Here is a 21,585-nt window from a genome sequence, read left to right as displayed (position 1 = left end):
ACTAATCTGTTCCAGTATCTGGCTTTTACAGTATGCATGTAATGAGCTCCTTTGATGACTCAAAAACTCTTCTACAATTGAGGTAAGAGAGAACCTAACTACACAGGAAAATATGCTATTACAGGAATGTGCTCCTACTGCATAAAGCCACAGACACAATAAAATACATAATAGAAGGATCTGTAGGCTTAAAAGCTTAATTTCTAAAATTAACATCTACATTTTTAAACATACATAAAATAATATAACTTTCACATCCTGGAATAAGGCCCTAACACACTCAAGCCCAATCAAAACAAATCTTTAACCTGTGGATGTTAAGGGTCTATACTAGATAATGAGGACAGTCTATATTCTCTGTGAGGCGAGTGTCACGTGAAAGTTTTGATAGAGCAATAAAAAGAGTATCCAGAAAATAAAACCTTGGCTTTCAAAGATAAGAACAAAGACTCTTCTTGAGAAATTGAAAATCTTGGTGATGACAAGTTCCACCAATAGACAGGGAGGTAACAAAATAAACCTTCTACTCATCATAGAGTAGTCAAAGAAGACTTTCCTAGAAGAGAAGGAAAAAAATTCTAAGTAGGAAAACTAAACCAGTCAGTTCATTAGCTACATTACCAAGGTCCAGAAAGTTTATATTTACTTGTATACATCAGATGTATCTGCCTGAACACTGAGTAACCTCCAGGCACAAAAACGTTCAAAATTACTTCAATCAGTTATAATACAAATACATATATATCACTTCCTTGGGTGTCCCCTTGGCAAACTCATCTTACTGTAAGTAAATTTGGAAGGTCATTAGAGTTGTATTTTCTACCCTGGTTCATCCCCTATATAGGGTCCATAGCTTAAATCGGTTTTCTGAAACAAGCTTTCATAATCTACAGCACTTGAGTGTGAACATCCTGTACTGCTATCAGCAATATTGCTGAGAGAACTGTAAATTGGTTGATATCTCTGGTTATGTTATTAGTAGTCTCATTCAGACAAGAGACTGAAAATATATGTCTCCAAGTAAGAATTGCTCTGATTAGGCATATCATAGAATCATCGAATATCAGGATTGGAAGAGACCTCAGGAGGTAATCTAGTCCAACCCCCTGCTCAAAGCAGGACCAATCCCAAAGTTTTGCCCCAGATCCCAAATGGCCCCTCAAGGATTGAACTCACAACCCTGGGTTTAGCAGGCTAATGCTCAAACCACTGAGCTATCCCTCCCCCCCCAATATATTTTAATCAGTGACAGATACTCCATAGGGCTGGTCTTAACTGTATTACAGAGCTTTAGGGAGACAAGGTGGGTGAAGTAATATCTTTCATTAGACCAACTTCTGTTGGGGAGAGAGGCTTTTGAGCTTCGCAGGGCTCTTCTTCAGGTCTGGGAAAGGTACTCGTGTCACAGCTAAAAACAAGGTGGAACAGATTGTTTAGCATAAGTACTTAACATATATTTCAAGGGGCCATTTAAGATAAAGTAGCCCTTTAACACTCCTCCAGTCATAGGGAGAAAGGGAAGGGGGGAAAGCAGCTGGAAGGGGGGTCATTAGTGGGATAGTTGTAGTAACCCATAAATCCAGTGTGTTTATTTAGTCCATGATTTTTAGTATCTAGAAAAGTTATGAATTTAAGCTCTCAAATACGTCTTTTGAAAGTGTTGTGCAGATTTCCTTTGAGCTTTGACATAGTATGATGTTATTGCTGGTAATGCTTAGGCCATTTCAGCTGATGGCCACCTTACTATTCTGTATTTTTGGAGGGCATGTGCCAAGAAGAGATCCATTTTGCCAGTAGCACTTCCTATCTGGAATATAACTTTAGTCTGTCTCAAAGATTTTTGATGTATTATTACACAGTGGCTAGGAGAGTACAAGGATAAGGTCCTATCAAGGCAACAGGTAAGACAGCTAGGAGATTCCTATTCTCTTTATCCAGACCTCACTCCTTTTTTGTTAATTTGTTTTTTCTTTTTGTTACATACAGAGGCTATTTTCACAGTCCCTTAACACCGTGAGCTCAATCCTCAATTATTCAAACACAAGACCAAATAAAGTAATTTGTCGACTTGCTTTTGGTGATCCTTAATAAAATCCATAAATGTTGGTACTCTAGAAAAGGGGAAGCTATCTCACAGGTGCATACAATTCTAGCCACTCTTTCATCAAGTGCTATGGTGATCTTTCTACCTCTACAAATATACGTTTTTGATACCTTTCACTCGTGTGTGCTCCCTTTCCCATTGTCAAAAGTGCTGTCATGCACTTCCAATATGTGTAAACTGGTGCATCTGACAAAGAAAAGGGGGATTCACCTTTTAGTGGGAAATCTGTGGTTTGGGAACCTACCCAACTAATTCAGAAATCTTTTCCTTTATCTAATGTTTTTAAGAAAAATTTAATTTCCTTATTTATTTAAAAGAAATCAAGCCATATAAGATATTGATGGGGCAATGGGAAAGAGATACAATACACAAAAGTGAGAACAAAATAACCCATTCCTCTCGTAAATATAACTTGCTGATTGCAGAAGCTTCTCTTTATGTAAGTATTTGTACATTTAAAGTCCTTAAAATGAGATGTTAAGAAATTATTATATTTGTATGATATTGTCATTTTATCTCTGGGTGCTAGGTTTAAAATAATAGCATGAACAGATAGGTTCCTGGTTTGTGATCAGTGTTAATAATATATATATCTTTCCAGTATATATTCTTAACACTGAAGTTAATATCTAAAATCCTGAAAGATAAATTGCTATATTCAGTATTTAATGTCCATTCCGTGTTTTGGGAATCATCAATTGCTTGTTCTTGTTCAGTGTGGGAGTCACGTATTGTTCAAGTGCATCATAGACAAGTCCAGTAGCAGATGTTTGTGGTTTATGTCTTTGTCCATACACTTCTCTGTTTAGAACAATATCACATATGTAAATAACAAATCCTGATTTTTCCTGATGCATGCAGATCCACCAAAGTTTGATAGGATATGGCCGAATATTTCTTCCCTTGAGGTTTCTAAACCAAATCAAGGTAGGATTCTGTAAAATTCCTACTGGTCAAAAGTTACTTAAATTGCTTTAATAAAATCCCACATGTTTGCAAAAAATAATAATAATCCAGCTCCTTTTTCTCTTGGTACTAAGTAATGGTATTGTCAAAACCAATCTAATGAGAATTAGCATAAATAAAATTTTACATGAAAAAGGCTTCTTCTAATATACAGATTCTGAACTAGAAACACTACTGCAAAAAGTATGGAAAAGCAGGCACCAAAGTTGTAAGCAATTTCATAGATTAAATTTAAAGTGAGTCTCTGGAGAAGCCTGGAATTGTATAGACATCGCAGTTTGTTTTATGAGACAGTTTCAAGACTTTTGAGTGCCAGAGATTTCCATTGTCTACATCAAACCCATTTCTTAACGTCTCTCTTTCATTTTGTTTTCTTAAGTGAACTGAATGTTATTCCCGTTTGTATTCAGAGCTCAGCTGCATAGTCCAAGACAGTTGGACCATAGTCTCCTGGAATTTATTTTAATAATATTATATACAGTATTTTCAGAATTTGGGTTTTCCTCCATTTTTTTTAAGCAGGTCAGGTCACAGAAGAGATGTTTCTAAGTATTTTTCTTTGTGGTCTAAAAGTTACATTTCCTCTAGCATTGACAGCAATCTCTCTGAAATCCCTAGTGCAATACTTCTGCATCTGAATTCCAATGACACATAAAAAATTACAGTGACAGACTGTGGCATGATGATTACTGCAGAAAGGGATAGAGTGATTTTTAAGAGTAATAAAATATAAAGTAAAATGCCTTTCCATTTGAGTTTGTGTTCATACTAGCTTGCATGCTACAAATTTTGACAATCAGATGTAAACCCGTTCATTATTTAACATGAAATCCCCTTGCTCTCCCCAATCTCCCTTGCACCCTTCCCCGAATTGCAGAACTCTGGCCTGCAGCTTGCCATGGTTATGCACAGGATGTTCTTTTTAAACTATAATGAATACAGATGGAGGAGGAGGAAATGATCAAGAGGAAGATCCAGGAAATAGCTGTTAAGCTAAACAAAATACATTAGCAATTTGTTGGGGAGTTATATTGTACGGACTGCAGTATTAGTCCTTGATCATGGTGATGAAAATGAGGCTGCCCTCAATACACATAGGTTTCTAACAAATAGAATCATCTTAATCAGCTAGTCCATGTTATATTTTCCAAGTTTCTGCATGTGCTCCTTAAAAAAGAAAAACAAATTTATCTCTGCTCTTCTTCTTTCTTTAAGGATTAGCAGCAAACATTAGTTTGTTATTCATATGAATTATCAATCAAAACATCCTCAACAAAATGACACTTAGCATTTCTAAAGCATTTCATAGTTTAACAAATTATACTGCAAGTGATTAACATCACTTCACAATGCATCTTGAGCAGTACAAGATTATGCATTGTTCCCACACTCACGAAAATTTTATTTACCTTTTACATGTTAGGAGAGAACGCAAAGCACAAAAAACTTCAAATATTTTGTGGTTAGATTACTTGTTTGTAGCATATTGTTAAGAGTTTAACATTTATCAGAATTAAGATCCTTGAGTCCAGTATTTGAAGTATAATATATGCACATCCTGATTACAGAATGATGCCCATACCTGCACATTATTTATTATGCTTTTCTTTATAGTACAATTAGAACAACATGTGTACATAAATTTGATAAAAACTATTCAGACCATGAGGTGTATTGTATAGTCATTAATTATGGACTTGAGAAGAAACTCCCTAGGTCATGTATAACATCTGAGCCAAAGCCAAATAAAAATGCAGATATGACTATTAAAACTGTCTCTCCTTCCTGTTTTTAAAACCCTTCAAATTATTTTCATTTCCAATACCTTAATCATTGATAGTGTTTCACCCATTTTCACCTCAGTATCAACCTTCCTTTTCAGAACAACAAACAATAGTTAAAAAATACTCACATATGTTGAATTTTTTAAAGCTAATTAAAAATGTAGTGACTAAAGTAATTCATTTTAAGGTTTTTTATTTGTTCCTGTATGATACCTTTCTAATTTATTGTTCATGTTTTTAAACCTATCCAGTTGCTCCCAAATTATCTTTGTCAACTGTTTCTTCTGTTCAAGTTGCAAACCACAAGAGAGGTAGGAATTCTTGGATTCATACAGTGATTTCCTAGTGTTTTGTGTTGTGAGAACATTGCACTGTATGAATCTGGAATATCTGTGAAGTGTACCTATCAGTTTATTGGTGAGGCATGTTTATTGACAGCAATTGAAGCATTAAGTATCACAAACAACATAAGCCATAGCGAAGAACAAAATAAATATGCTTCATAGACAATCTCTGCTTGTATATAAAATAGTGGAGCATTTGTTTTTTGAAAGAATTAAATTTGAGTAAGAATATGGCAGTCCAGGTTGTTGTTTAGAAAACTAACATGTTAGCCTAACGATTATCTTTGTCACTAATTTACATAGACTGTAAATGAGGAAATGTAAACGGATTAGTTGAGGGCAGGCAATATGTAAACCATCTCTTGTTCATATTCTCTAGAATAAAACATAAATGCCATCTGGTGTAATGATATGATATTCAAAAAAGTGTTGTATTAAACTGGTAGTACATCTACATACATACCATACATCTCCATTGTGTGTTAATATAGTACAAACTTCATTTATAGGCATGCATTGCATTACATATCAACAGATATGATTTTAATATAAACATAGTGAAATTTTATTGGCATTTTGAAAGGATAGCAGTATTGCCTTGATGACTTAAAGGCAAGCTGTTGCAGCTAAATATCTGTCATTCACAGTCTGAAATCCATCTGAGAACTTTTTCCCCTATTGTTTTTTCTCATCATTTGATCTGTCTGGTGTATGTATAAAAGGTGTTTTGTTTTTTCTCATTTATCATTATCAACACCTCATTATTCATGAAACATGAGTTACTAAGACATAGGTTAATTTAACAAAAATCTGAATTAAAAGTTTGACCCAGTTAATTAAACTGATAACGAGCCATACTGTTTGTTATGAAACGGAAGCAGCTTATTTCTAAAGTTATAATGAAAAGCTAATTTGTTTGTCTTTTGCTAGTGTGTAGTGGAGGAAAAGGGAGAGAGATTTGTCAGGCAATGAAAAAATGAGACTTTTTTAAAAAATTCTCTCTTCTTGAAAGCGTCTTGTATTCTGCTAATTAAAATATGGAAACCACAGCTGTCTCACACATCACCTAAGGAATGTCTTTTTTCAGAAATTATGATTCTCTTGCATATACCTCTATAACTGTTCATGTGACAGTTTCAGTGAGAATGGTTCAAGCCTGAGCTGGAGCTAACCTCCATAGTACAGGACTGTATCATTTCACACATGTGAATGCATGGCTGCATTTCCTCATAAAGGAATGAGAGGTATTAAAACTAGAAGTGGAGAAGAATAAAATGATTGATGGTTGATATTATTTAATGCATCTCCTTTAAAGTGCAGTTGTATCTTGATTTTACAATATTGATGGGATTGTTTTTATAGAAAAGCACGTCTAATGTGTCATCTCATTCATCCCTTTGCATCTTGATGAGGGATTTGATAATTCCTGATTCATCCAGAGAGAGATGGTTATCAAATCTGGTCTTGACGATCTCTGCACTCCTTTTCTTTGCATTAAATATACCCACCTATCTTAAGCTTTCCTCTGAGATTTTATTTTCCAAACCATTTACCATTTATTGTTACTCAGCTTTAAACTCTCTCTGTCTTTTCTGACATGTGGTGCTCAAAACTGAAAGCAGCATATGTCAATTTTTTAAGCACTTCTCTTTTTTGTTAGTGCTTTAGCACCCTAGCTTTTACCACCTTTTCCCCCTCTATATCAGTGATTGAATGGCTTTGCCTTTGATGGAATTCTGCCTTGGCTGCCAGACAGACCTGTGTGTCTAAGAAACTAAAGTTGTATTTCAGCCTATACTGATCAGAGGGTGATAATGTCATATTCTGGTCTTTCTGTGTAAGGGTTAGGGTGACTCACTAGTTCCTATGCCAGAAAGGTGAGAAAGTCGCAACCATGGCGATATGCATTATCTTTAGACTTGGACAGATTAAATTTTTATTGGCAAATGTCAGTAAACTTCAGTGTCACTGTACACACACAAACCAAAAAATCCATCAACAAAAATGGAAATATACAGATAAGCACAGTAAGAAAAATGCTGCTTAAGAACTTATTAAAATTTGATATAATGATATTTACTGTGTATATTTTGATGTGATTTTGACAATTTGTGTTTTAATGCATATAAAGTTTTAACTTTTGGAATCTCAGTGTCTACTACCATTAATCAGATATTGGCTGAGCCTTCCATTGTCTGACACTCATCCCCATAATTTCCAACTGTGTACATTTATATTGATAAAAACATGAACAATGCTTTAAAATAAACATTGATATTATCCACCAAAAATATCAAAAACAAAAATTGAATTCTGCCAACCTTGTTTTATCATCCCAGCTAGTATGATGTAGCCATGCAATTCTAGGTACTATGTTCTACTGGTCTGTGATAACTGGTCTAATGTTACCAGTGGAGAAATTACCTGATTCTCATTTACATGAAGACCCCTTTACACCATTTTCACAATGTAAGCCCATTTTAGGGCACCAGAGCAGTGTGAAAGGGAATTAGTGTAAATAAAAATCAAGCCCAATGGCTACAGGCCGAGGCAGCACGCTTATTATTGTATTAGCAATTGTCTTATTTAATGATAAAGAAGCAGTGGTTGTTTCTTTCACTTTCCACCTTAATCAGATACTAGATTGTCTCTGGGGTTAATTTATATCAAATAACACTATCAGTCTAATGGCCAAGGTTTCCAAATCTTCACCTAACCTTAATGTAGTAAACTATCAGGGCTAGGCTACACATACAGCACTGGAACACTTAGTGAAGATCTACACCATCGGGAGAGCTTCTTCCATTGATGTATTTCACCTCCCCGAGAGGTGGTAACTGGGTTGACAGGAGACGCCTTAACTCACAAAGTTATTTCTCTCATGTAATAGAAGTATCAGTGTCCATATTAGTGTAGTTAAGTACAAGACACAGTTTCATTTTTTTCTTTAGTACTGATGAAACAAGAACAAGTGCATCGAATCACCTACTATGATATGTCTGTCTGAGAGTGTGGGGGAGAGAGGGAGAGAGAACTGAGTCAGCTATAATTTCAGGATGTGCTTCTTTAGTCCAAACTATATTTTGGATAAAGTTCTGTTACAACAATTTAATGAATTTTTATGCAGCTTTGTTTTTCTTGGCTTTGAAAGAGTTTATGATATTATTGTATTGAAAGGTTACAGACTGTTCTCAGTGGTACCAGATGACAGAACAAGGAGTAATGGTCTCAAGTTGCAGTGGGGAGGTTTAGGTTGTATGTTAGGAAAAACTTTTTCACTAGGAGGGTGGTGAAGCACTGGAATGGGTTACCTAAGGAGGTGGTGGAATCTCCTTCCTTGGAGGTTTGTAAGGTCAGGCTTGACAAAGCCCTGGCTGGGATGATTTAGTTGGGGATTGGTCCTGCTTTGAGCCGGGGGTTGGACTAGATGACGTCCTGAGGTCCCTTCCAACCCTGATATTCTATGATTCTATGATCACAGGGCCATGTGGGTGAGTTTTGCAGTCATTCATAGTGCATTCTTTAGCTTCCTCTCTGCTCACTAATAGATGTTAGCATTCATACAGTCAGATTCCCTACCTCCCCTTTATAATGAACACACTTTTATTACCTAATGATCTGATATTATACAACTTCTGGTTGGAACTTGGCAAAGCAAGGTAAATTATTTCTTCCAAATCCACCTACAATATGACTTCATTGATTGGCCAGCTGGCTTGATTGTAGGCTCAGTATGTTTGGTGTCCTCATCCCAGAAACTAATTATGCCATGATAGCAGACCTCAGAGTCTCTGTTAGACCAGAGAGAAGGGTACAGGACTGCTTCGAAATCTTGTGTTGCTATCAGGTCATTACAAAAGCTAAGGATAAGCTGAACAGACATCTTAGCCTTATGTGTCATGCTTACTTACAACAACAACAAAAATTGCTAATAAAAGTTTAGGATGACTTTTTTGTGCCCAAGCCAGAAATTGGTTTTATAAATGAAGACAGAATTCCAATGCCTGTTATATTTTTTCGATACAATTATAGTTGCTAAAGTGGGCACTACATTTTAGATGGCTATGGTAAGCAGTCTTCCTATTGTACACAAACCGAAGAATTTTCTGTGATATTTTTCAAATGTTAAAAGTGTTGTCATCGGTATAAAGATAGGTTGGGTATTGACTCAAGATGGCAGTTTAACTGGCATTTAAATGGCACTCATCTCTGTTCCTTTCTGTTCTTACAAGTTAATTGTTTTAGGAATGCTGGCCAAAATTATCAAATTTGGGACCATTATGCACCTCAGTGAAATAGCCTGATTTTCATAGGTATTAAACATCCACAACTTTTATTTACTTAAGCACAAGTTATGCTTATTCAGCATCTCTAAGAATCACATTGGTTTATTTTGGTGCTTAACTGTGGATTTAAATGCCTGACTTTGGGCACCCAAGTTTGACAATTTTGTCCTACGTATTTAACATTTCGTAACTTTTTAAGCGTGAGAAAGTTTTGCACGTGTTTTGATTATTTCCATCTCAAATGTGCAAAAGATATGCATTTGTAAACTGAGCCTACAAAACCCTTGAAAGGTTTACAACTGCAAATGCTTCATTTCCATCAGATCTACTGAGGAGAAGCGATCTTCAGCGTCATGAATGTCTGATCATTTTAACCTGCCTGAAACAGATGTCATGTTCATACCAATCAGACATCTGTTGTTGTCCATGTGTTACACTGACTAACATGTATGTGCTACCATTCATCTTCTATGCATAGTTCATTTTAACCACGCATGTAATGTGCTATTACTCTGCTACTGTATACATTTTGTATACATTTCTGTTCTTCCTTGCAAGACTGTGAATGCTTCGGCCACTCCAACCGGTGCAGTTACATCGAGCTGCTAAACACAGTCATTTGCGTGAGCTGTAAACACAACACTAGAGGGCAGCACTGTGAGTTATGCAGGCTGGGCTACTTCAGAAATGCTTCTGCAGAGCTGGAGGATGAAAATGTATGCATAGGTCAGTTTCATTATAATTCTGGCTTTTGTTCTTTGCCTTTTCAGCTATTGGGAGCTACTAGTGAGTTGGCTAGCAATTTACACCACCGCTATATATTTGCCTGCTGAACCAGAATGAGCTTTTTCAATGGATAAGAGCATCTCCTGTGTAGACATTCAATGCATTTGCCCCAGTTTTAATTGTGGCCTTGGGGCTGTATTTTGAATGTCTTTAAGAACAATATAAAGCAGTAAAATCATTGCTAAAGATTTTTGGAAGCTCTTCACAGGAGCTCTGGGATAAACTGATTGTGCAGTGCCTCCACTCAGAAGAAAACACATGGGAGTTGCAAAACATAAGGACTGAGCCTTAAGTTATAAGCTCAAATCTTGGAGTTGGGCCAATGCGTGCAGACCCTTACACCTGCAGGGAGACCCATAAGAGTTAATCCGATGGCAAGACCAGTGCCTATATTTGTAACAACATTTTTATGCTGTTTCAAAAACAAACATACTGTGCCCAATTGTCTTCTCAGATAAAAGGGTATAAATTCAGAGTTAGCTCCTTTCACTTTTAATGTATGCCCTTGTAGCTGAGAGCATATTTTTTTCAAATCAGTTATATCCAACAAAATAAGTCAGACACCAAAACTCACAAAAAAAATTCTATGAGCCATATCTGATCAGTTTTGAAGCAAACTCCTCGGGGTCTATGATGCTTCAAACACATATACACTATAATCCCATGAAAACTTCAAAACAGCTAAAACCAGGAGAATGCCAGAATGTAATACCATTAATAAGAATGGCATACAGAAGAGAATATAAGACATTTGTGACACTGGAGCAATACACAGCATCCTTACATTATCTCAAATACTATTTAGTGAGAAAGAGGTTGGACTATCTGGATGAAAAATTAACATATAGTATGTTGAAAATACAGGTTCATTCCATGGCTATTAGTTAACAAATTGCCTTAAAAGCTTGTTCCAATTATAAACAGAGCTACAGTGTGTTTTACAATATTGCTTGTAACTATGAGTCAGTCATGGATTTCAGCTATATCATTCACCACATCTACAAAGAGGGGTGTTTTCTGTCATTAATCAGAGAGTAATCAAAGAGTTAATATAGGATTGAAAAGGTAATATTTTTGTGCAATTCAAAAACAAACTGTGGACAAATTTTCACAGTAAGTCACATTTCATGTGACTTTTTAATAATTCATTGGAAAGATTCAGCCAAAACCTAATTTAGATTATCATTTGTTCCAATCTGCAATTTATCGATATATTTTTATTTAATGAAAAATAAGACACATGTACACTGTATTTCATGTGTCCTTTTTAACATTGGTTGATACCATGTGAAATGAAGTGCATTATTCCCTTTGACATTAATTAAGCTGAGCTAATATGAACTTTAGTATGACAACTAGAAAGTCAGGTGCTCACATTATCCTTTTAAAAAAAATAAACATAGGCCATATATAGTACTGTTGAACAGAACTATCCCTTCCTAGTAATTGTTTGCTGTGGACAAGGGGCATTGTCTTTATGACAACAGGGCTATGTACTTTAAACTGGCTAAAGAAGCTAAAAGATCTGAAAAGATATCTAATAACTTTTCCTTTTTTTCACATTCACTAGATTGTCATCGAATATACATTGAAATGCTGGGAGACAGGGGGTTCAATAGTTATTGCAGTATGGGCAATAAGGAGAGGTTAATAAAGCCAAAAGTAATGACTTTTAAAAATAATTTGCAAGCAATACATTTAGAATTAGTTCACAAAATGAACAACTGAGCAGATTTCAGCATTCCTGACTCAGCAGAAATAAAATTTTAAAAAGTTTAATCAGGAAGATTCTTTAGAAAATAAAAATATACAGACCATTTCCGGACCTTCACACCCTAATGTAAATAAAATTCTCATGGGCTTCTATAGGCATTGTACCGTGTGGGATGACTGCAAAAAGGTCAAAATAGTATCTATCAGACAATGTCATTTTAAATCAAAAATATAAATCAAATATAGAACAGTTCCTCAGGTTTGCAGTTGATCATACTGCATACAAAATCTACATAGGCTGACTGATGCCCTGACTCCGAAAAACTTCCTTAAAGTCAGCAGGACTAAGGCCAGGTCTACACCACAGACCTATAGCAGTATAACTACGTCACTCAGAGGTGAGGAATACTCACTCCCTGCCAAAAATAGACGGCACTATGTCAACGGGAGAGCTTCTCCCTCCAACATAATCTGCCTCTGCTAAAGCGGATAGCTAACTACACTGACAGGAGACACTCTCCCACCAGTGTAGGAGCATCTTACTAAAGCGCTACAGCTGCACCTGTGCCGCTCTAATACTGTACGTGAAGACAAGCCCTTAGGCGCACACTGAAATACTTTCCTAAAAAGGGGTGGATGCAAGCATGTGCTTTCCTGTGTTGGGACTCTAGAGACTTGATCCTGCAAGCCGTTGGCACTCTCAACTCCCCTCGATTTCAGTGAGCGTTAAAGATACTCAACACTTCTGAGTCTCAAGCCTGCAATTACATGAAGGTTACACATTTAGTGTCATGTGAATGAATCCTTTTAAGCAAGAAGCTGCGAGCTACATAAAACATGCAGTTCCATGCATAATACCATGGAGCATACATAAACATATGAATACAGTGTAGTTACAGATGAGACACCAAGTATAGCCATTTATTTTGTCTCAGAAAGAGATACTGAAATGATGATTTTTTAAACTTTCTCAAATAGGTGCCAATCCTGCAGACATTAGGCACATGCTTAACATTACACATGGGCGTAATCTTACAACCTCCATGCCTAACCACATGCCTAAGTGTTTTTGCAAGATTGGGGTAATAATTTGTTGAGCTGCACTTTAATTTTTTTTTTTTTTGGTAATACCCCTTTAACTTATTTTACCACTTTTTTAAAGAGGCTTGTCAGAACAGCTCCTTTATAAAGAGGTTGGTCATAACAGTTTTTTTAATCCAGTATATATTGTCCCCTTTAGTCGCAAAATATAAGCCTGATACCCTTTACTTAGTGATATGATTCAAGGCAGTGAGAGTTTTTCGTTGACCTTTAGATCAGGCTTTCCATTTTATGGGACGATATATTATATACAGATAGTATATTCCATGCTTGACTCTTCTCCCACTTTTACATCAGTGTAATTCTGCTGTGTTCAGGAGTTACTTTCAGTTTAATGAGAGGAGAATCAGGCCATTTCCTTATAATATACAGTGCTGTTAGCTTTTGACTTACACTTCTTTAAATAAATTTGACTGTTGCCATTTAGTACCTCAACTGTATGCCTATTTACATAAAGGTTTCAAATGTCTGATTAACATAAGAAGTTCCAGTTTTTTATATGCCCCCCCCACTGAGGAATAACTGTGCTCAGTGTTTCAAAATGTTTTTTTATATGTCAGTATTCAACTTAATTAATTAATGTTGTTAGCTAATTGACTGGATTATTATTGTTGAACTGTGTTTGCCAGAGGTAACTATTCTTCTCCAGTATGCCAAATGTTTGAAACGTCCTCTCTAATTTAAAGTTAATAAGCAGTAAGGCAACAGGTGACAAATTTGTTTCTGGTAGTATTCATTTCCCCATAAAAAAATTCCATTGGATTTTGAAATATTTTATTGCTTTTTCCTCTTTTGTCATTTGTAATATTGCTGCAATTTAATGTAATCCTAGCAAACAATAACAGCAAGGCAGCTTGATTAAAAGAAAAAAAAATAAACAATGCACGCAGCAAGGTTGCCAATGGATTTGTATCTCTTACCTTTGATAGCAGCACAAATCAGGCGTGTGGACAAAATTATTTTTAGAGGTAGGATGTGGCCTCAGTTACAACAGTGGAATTACTGTAGGTTTATGTTGGTGCAAACAAGATCAGAATTTGGCCCTTAGGCTTAGAGAAAATAAGCTGATCCATAGCAGTACCAGAAAACTCAACACTGCTGTCAACTATCTTCCTTCTTTGATGGGCTCTCCCCTGCTCTGGAGCTCAGAGCTGAGCACGGAATTTGTGATGGTGTTAAAGAGAGAGATTTGTGGTTCAAGAGAAGAAGACATACTTCCCTAGACTAAAGGTTGTGGAAGATAAAGGGGTCAACCCAAACCACCACCATTTACTACAGTCTTTGGTCAGGTTCAGGCACTTGGGTGCTGGAGTGCATCTGGATCTTCCATCCTCACATCCACCCCCCATGGGAGTGGAAGAAAAGAGGTGGAATGAAAAGGACAGCTTAAAGTCAGTACTGACCAAGTCTTGGAGTATTTTGCTCCGCACCTCAAGGTTGTTTTGGAATACGTGAAAGGTGCATTGTAAATTCTCATCACTACAATGGCAAGTACCTACATAATTAACATAGTACTCCTAAATATAAAGGGAAGACTATCTTGGAAATAAATAAAGTGCATTATATAGCACTTTACAAATGTTCAGCAGAACTCAAAGTATTGAGTGATACAGCTATACTTATTTTAATAATTTAAAACAGATTTCATCCTGATGGCATATTGATTTATCCTTGCTATACAAATCTTTTCTTATGTTCATTCAACTGTCCAAAACCACCTTGCTAAAATGGAATCTCCATTACGATCAGTTATCTTTTTACTCTACATCTTTTCTGTTTATTTTTTCCCCTCACATAATCAGACAGAGGTCTGCTCTTAAAAAGACCAAACAAATGAAAAGTGGACCTGTGGTAATTATTCTCTCTCCTCCAAATGTCACTAATAGACAGTCTTCCTTTACTTTTAAACACTAGAATTGCTTCCTTTATTGCTATTGTTTGAATTATGGCCAGCGTATGTGTGTTGTCTTGTTTCTGCAGACTGTAATTGTAACCCTTTTGGCTCTGTCTGTGATCGCTGTAATGACACAGGATTCTGTGAGTGTAAGGAGGGAACATCAGGGCGTAAATGTGATAAGTGTCTGCTGGGATATATCTGGCACAGCCTAGGCTGTCAACGTAAGTAACTGAGAGCTGCCCTTTTTCCGCACCTTTGCTGCCTGTGCTTCTGTATCCCAGCATGTGCAGTTACTTAGAGTTAAAAAAGAGCAAAACTTTTACAAGCTTTAAAAATGCCTTACTCCCTGAACCTGTATGGATACTCCCAAATGAGGGCAGTAAATTGACTGTGCAGTCCATTTATTTCATTATGCTTTTAGTGCCCTCTCCCCTTTTCTCTGGTAATGCCTGGAGGAGCTTGTACTGAAATATGCAGATCTGCGTGTCTTGCCCATTATCAATTCATTTGTGTGAGCTAAACCACAAGTGCAACTTTCCAAACTTAAAAATTCTGACAAAGACAAAAGGTGATATCTAAGTGTATTAACATATTTCTATGACTGAACTTCAGCCTTTTTGAGTAACTTAAAAATGTGAGTTCATAAATTAAATGACATCTATATAATATATATAGAACAGCGTACTAACTCATTTCTTAGTAAACCAAAAATACAGTCTAAACCAGAGTTAATAAATCTAAAGATTTTAACTTCATTTAAAATGGAACAAAAACAGCATTTAATAACTTTTAGTAGCAGATGATCAGTATTTAGTTGTATACCAAGCTTCTTTTCTAGATAACACAGGCAAATGCCACACCATTACATATTGGGCTAGGGTGCTGCTGCTGGATTCTTTGTATTAGAATATTTGTATCCTTAATATTCTAATCTCTATAACTGCTACTTTTGAGGATTTAATTCTACAAACTCTTGAACATCCTTTAATTTGTTTCTTTCACCTTCTCTCCCTGATTCTCAGCACTTGTGTCCTAATCACACACACACATACAAGAGACAGGTTTCAGAGTAGCAGCCGTGTTAGTCTGTATTCGCAAAAAGAAAAGGAGTACTTGTGGCACCTTAGAGACTAACAAATTTATTAGAGCATAAGCTTTCGTGAGCTACAGCTCACTTCTCTAATAAATTTGTTAGTCTCTAAGGTGCCACAAATACAAGAGACAATTTCTGCAAGAAACACTTGCTCCTGGGTAGTAAGATCTAGAAACTCATGGAAGATGAGAAGAAGAAGAATTACTGGCATAGTGTTTTAGCTACAGATTCTAAAATACTCTAAAACCAAATACAGGTGATATATCCTAAGATTACTTCACTGCTTCCTAAAATACAACTACCAGGGGAGGGAAGGGCTGAGGAGAGGGAGAGAGACCTTGGCATTCAAATAAGCAGACAAGAGTTCCAAAGCGAGGAACTTGAAAAACTATCAGGAATTGCAGGTAGGAAGACTATAATTCCTGAAACAGGACGTTTCAACTACTGAAGGTTTGCCACAGGCAGTCTCTAGAGATGAATGACCTATTCACAGTAAACATTTTATTCAATGAATTTGGCCTGTTTCTACATTTGTGAATTATAAACACACAGATTTGTTTTTAACATGTTTATTATTCAATAACTGGTTTATGCAAACATATTTGACAGAAACTTTCAAAGTTTTGAAATTTGGTTTCCTTCCTCACTGGAACTAAAACAAAATTTTTCAAATGCTTTTAAGGAAATCAGAATTGTGTTGAATTGTCCATTTTGAGACTGAAACCTGAGGTTTTTGATTTGGGAAGCAGTGGTTCAAGGCCCTGCTCTCCCTGATTCAGAGTGGTCCGTGAGGAAAAAAAACCCTGCAGTGAATCAAGCAGAGTAGGGACTTGAACCTGCGTCTCCTGCATCCTCGCCCAGTTCCCTAACTATCAGGCTATGAACTATGTAAGAGATCAATTGTCTTATCCCTCTAATGCAGGTTCAGTAGATTATGACAACCTCCTACTGCTTTCAATTACTCCTTTAGCTCAAGTGCCAGAGGTCTGTGCAGTGAATCTAAAGGTACAAACCTGCTTGATGAATCATCTGAGTGTCAATATTGTGCCACATGATGGAATTTCTGTTTTCTCAGTTTGCTTTTATTGAAAACCTAGGAAATTAGGCCTAATAAACTATATTAAATGAAAACCGAGGCTGCACAGTCAAGCACTCAAAAACTTAATTTGCCCCCCTTCTGCATGCACATTGTCATACTGACTTTAATTACATGATCACATACTATTTTTCCACAGGATCCCTGCCTTACTCAGTGTATAGGATGAACTTGCTCCGGAAATGATACAGGAGGGAAGGAAAGGAGGCTGTTCAACCCCTGCTTAATTTGTTGCAGACATTAGAAGATATATAGTGAATGAGCCAGGGGGACTACAATAAGAGAAAGAATGATCTCATGATTAAAGCAGTTGACTGCTGCACTGGTGAAATGAATTATCTCCCTGCCTCTGCCGGAGTGCTTATGTGATTTTAGTCAAGTCATTTATATCAAACTTTTCTCAGATGGTCTGTAATTGTGTATACCTTATTTCCTGAGTGCTTGTCCTGAGACCTTGGGGCCTGATTTGCAGAAGTGCTGAGCACTCACAGCTACTGCTGAAGTCAGTGGGGAGTTGTGCTTTGAACACATAAAGAGCTATATAATGAAAAAGAAGGTTCTAGGCATCTCAAATTGGGCACCCAAAATTAGTGGATACTTCTGACCTTAATCTTTCTGTGACTCTGTTTCACATCTGTAAAACAGGGATAATACAATTCCCTTATCTCACAGGGCTGCCATGAAAATAAATTCAATAATATTTGTGAAGCTTTGAGGAGAGATTAAAAAGACTGGGACTGTTCAGCGTGGAAGAGAGGATAGGATAGAGGTCTATAAAATCATGAATGGTGTGGAGAAAGTAAATAGGGAAGTGTTATTTACTGCTTTAAATAACACAAGAAATCAGGGGTCACCCAGTGAAATTGGTAGGCAACAGGTCTACAACAAACAAAAGGAAGTACTTCTTCACACAAGTCAACCTGTGGAACTCATTTGTAGGGGATGCTGTGACGGCCAAAACTATTACTGGGTTCAAAAAGAGATTTAGATAAGGTCATTGTGGACAGGCACATCAATGGCTATTTGCTAAGATGGTCAGCGATGCAACCCCATGCTCTGGGTGTCCCTGAGCCTCTGACTACCAGATGCTGGGAGTGGATGGATCACTTGATAATTGCCCCATTCTGTTCATTCCCTTTGAAGCACCTGGCATTGGCTGCTATTGGAAGACAGGATACTGGGCTGGATGGACCATTGGTTTCACCCAGTAAGGCCTTTCTTATGTTCTATGTTCAGAACAGGATTGGAATAGTTAATGCAGCAAATAAAGCATGAGGCCAAATGCTGAACAACAAGGAGAAAACAAAACTATTGAATTGATGTTCTACACTAAAATAAAAGGAGTACTTATGGCACCTTAGAGACTAACAAATTTATATGAGCATAAGCTTTTATGCTACAACTCACTTCATTGGATGCATGCAGTTTCTACTTTTCTTTTTGCGGATACGATTAACACGGCTGCGACTCTGAAACCTGTTCTACACTGGAAACTTACATTGGCATAGCTGTCTCTCTCAGGGATGTGAAAAATCCAGACCCCCGAGAAACGTAGGTATTCTGACCTACACTCAATATAGACAGTACTGTTGCCTCTTGGACAACTGGATTAGCTACAGCGATGGCAGAACCCCTCCCTTCAGTATAGGTAGTGTCTACACTGAAGTGCTATAGCAATGCAACTACTGCTGTAGCATTTCAAGCATAGACAATCCCTAAATGAGCACTGCCCATCCTATGCACTGAATGAGGCAGGACTCCTGTGGAAAAAAACATTATGCGATCATGTAATTAAAGATGTATCATAATGCACATGCCCAAGACACAGCATTAGGATTAAACAGGCAACCTTAATTCTGGCATTTCCTACCCTCTGAGTGCCTGAGTTTGCAACCTCAATTTTCTTTTAACATAGTGTTGGCATTTCCGCCAATACCTTAACCTCCAGCAATTCAGCTCGACTCTAAACTAGTCATTTAGGTTTCTTTACTGTCATATAGTAAAACTACACTGAGTTGATCAGACTCTACTAGCACAGGAGTTGCCACAAATCCAAAGTACATATCATTAATCTAATTACATACACATTCCCAAAAGAGAATGCCACATGCCCATTTTACTTTACATCATGTCATGCACTCTGTGATTGGTTCATTAATTTCTGGGCATCATACTCCATACAAATCATGAACTGATCACGTGCCACACATCTGCCATCCGTTACACATTAATCACTACTTTACTGTTCCCTTATCTACTAGTTACACATTTATATGTACTGTGAACGCTTCTGTCAATTCATGCTTTGTTCACTGTCTCATGGCCTTGGTCAGAATGGACTTCTTCATAGTGGTTTTTGTGTGTAATATGTAGTTAAACTACATTTTGTTGAATCAAAGTTCTTGCAAATATTGTGCAGGATATCTAGTTAAAACACTAGAAGACTGATATATTCAGAAAATTAAAACACAGCAAGAGATATTTAATAAGTTTCTTTACTTGACACAAAGGAAACAAATAGCACTGCCCATCTATTCAAAAATCAGAAAAAACTTGTTTCTGAATGCATTTGTCAGGGATATAGGCTGGACATCAGATTGTCATGTATTCAATATGTCAAGCTGAGTTCACACTGATTAAAATCCGCTGTCTGATATTTCAGTGTGCAGCAGAGGAGTCCATGATCTAGTTGCTTTTGCAATTGGCCCATTTTTTTCCAATTAATTTCTGTCTGGAAGATTTTGTTTACTATTTTCTTCTAGAAAATTACATGAAAACCAAAATCACTGCACTTATCAAGACTCTGGAGGGATTATTTGCCTCAGCATTCCCTGTAACAGTTTTCTCTGAGCCATGATGCTACAGAAATATATACATAATGGGACTTTTTCCTTCTTTAAAAAAATATGGTTTATTTACAAAATTAGGCATATTTATGTTTAGGGAGCTTTCCCAGTGTGTAGTATTGACCCATTGGAACCAGAAATTTGACCTGCTATCACACAAATCCATATTCTATGTCATGTCAGTTCATAGTGTAGATTTAAATTACACAGATAGATTTTAAGTATTAAAAAACATTATTATACATTCCAAGTGGATAACGTTCCAGAGTTGTTAATCCACTTCTTTAAAATATTATATGCAAAGACCTATTCTGTTTTATGGACCAAGGTGCTGCAATATTTTTTTATACATTAAGGCCCAAATTGTTCTTAGTACTGCATGGACACAAGTCAGAAGAAGGCAGAAAGACACTTAGCTCACCCCTTGCATTCCTATTAATACGGGGCCAGGTAAAATCTTGGTCCTTGCCTTCCAGATCATAAGTACTAACATTAGCAGCAGTAACCTCAGAGTTCAGGGCTTCTGCCACGCAGACATAACATCTAACGGAGGTGTGCTGGTTCAGGGAGAATGCTTATTGTACTGAATAAACAAGGTGCAGCTGATGTGACTGCTGTGTGCCAATCACCCATTTCTATCTCAGGCATGCGCACGCACACACAAACGCACAACCTCCTCTCTTTCTCTCACTCTTCTCCCCCAAAGTCTAGGAAGTGGATGAAAAACAATCTAGCCCTTAAGCTTGTTTAGAGTTTGAGAAAGTGACCCAGATTATCAGAGATCCTTTTTTTTTATTTTGCAATTCTAAGAATTAAATAATCTTGAATAAAAATAAATAAATAAATGAATACATAAATAAATAAAAAGCAAGAAGACCAACCACATCTTTGCATATTAGGGACCAGTCCAGAGTGGGTTCTTAATGACGTGATAAGAGAAGCCTGAATCAGAGTGGGGACACATCTGCATCTAGACAAAGGCAATGTCAGTTTTAAAATTAAAGCTGTGACTAATAAAGAGTATTTTCCACATTAAATTTCTACATATATTTCTTTTGCCATATTCTCACCTCTTTTGTGTTCCATTACCATAACATTTCAAGGCATTTTATTTGATATATGCAGGAATATTTACAGAAACCAGTTTTTAATTTCCCCAGTGCAAGGAGTTATGCTGGAAATGTTTGCAATCAGATAACAAAAAGAATACTTTGGTAGTGATTCTTTCTACCAGGGACAACTTATTAACACAGTTTGATCAACTCACGGAGTTACAAAAAAAGAGTTTGAAAAAGTCAGATAAAAAAAATCAAACAATGGATACAGTTTAAAAAAACCCCAGCAATCTGCTCCCAGATATTCTGTGAGCAGGTAAAGCAGCTACTGCAATGAGATCCTGGCAAGCAGATCCTTGACTCATCACTGAGCCCAAGTGGGGTTTTGGGAGGTGTAGATGTCCCCCTCTGTAGATCTGATTACAGACTGAGAACCTAAGTTTGTTGAACACATTATTGTTGTGAAGTATTGGATCAGCTCTGTTTTATCATCTGTTGATTTAACAGTATAAAT

The 21,585-nt window shown here is 36.7% G+C and overlaps 1 protein-coding gene across 10 annotated transcripts in view; it reads left to right on the top strand.

Moving 5' to 3' along the window:
* NTNG1 (netrin G1) overlaps positions 1-21,585 on the top strand; it is a 290,609-nt gene that overhangs the window by 237,700 nt on the left and 31,324 nt on the right. For 2 of the 10 annotated variants that reach the window (XM_043490711.1, XM_038414810.2), the window contains 2 exons: positions 2,966-3,031; positions 10,043-10,210. The exons of 2 other annotated variants lie outside the window; for them this stretch is intronic. In XM_043490711.1, coding sequence (XP_043346646.1) covers positions 2,966-3,031; positions 10,043-10,210 — 234 coding nt within the window. Of the gene's footprint in view, positions 1-2,965; positions 3,032-5,105; positions 5,166-10,042; positions 10,211-15,064; positions 15,203-21,585 lie in introns of all 10 variants that reach the window. 6 more of the 10 variants (XM_038414811.2, XM_043490712.1, XM_038414814.2 and 3 more) reach the window with 4 other exon arrangements.

Source organism: Dermochelys coriacea, chromosome 8 (genome assembly GCF_009764565.3).
Source record: "Dermochelys coriacea isolate rDerCor1 chromosome 8, rDerCor1.pri.v4, whole genome shotgun sequence".
Lineage (NCBI taxonomy): Eukaryota > Metazoa > Chordata > Testudines > Dermochelyidae > Dermochelys > Dermochelys coriacea.
Note: the sequence above shows the minus strand (reverse complement) of the source record. Positions and strands in the feature narration are given on the sequence as shown.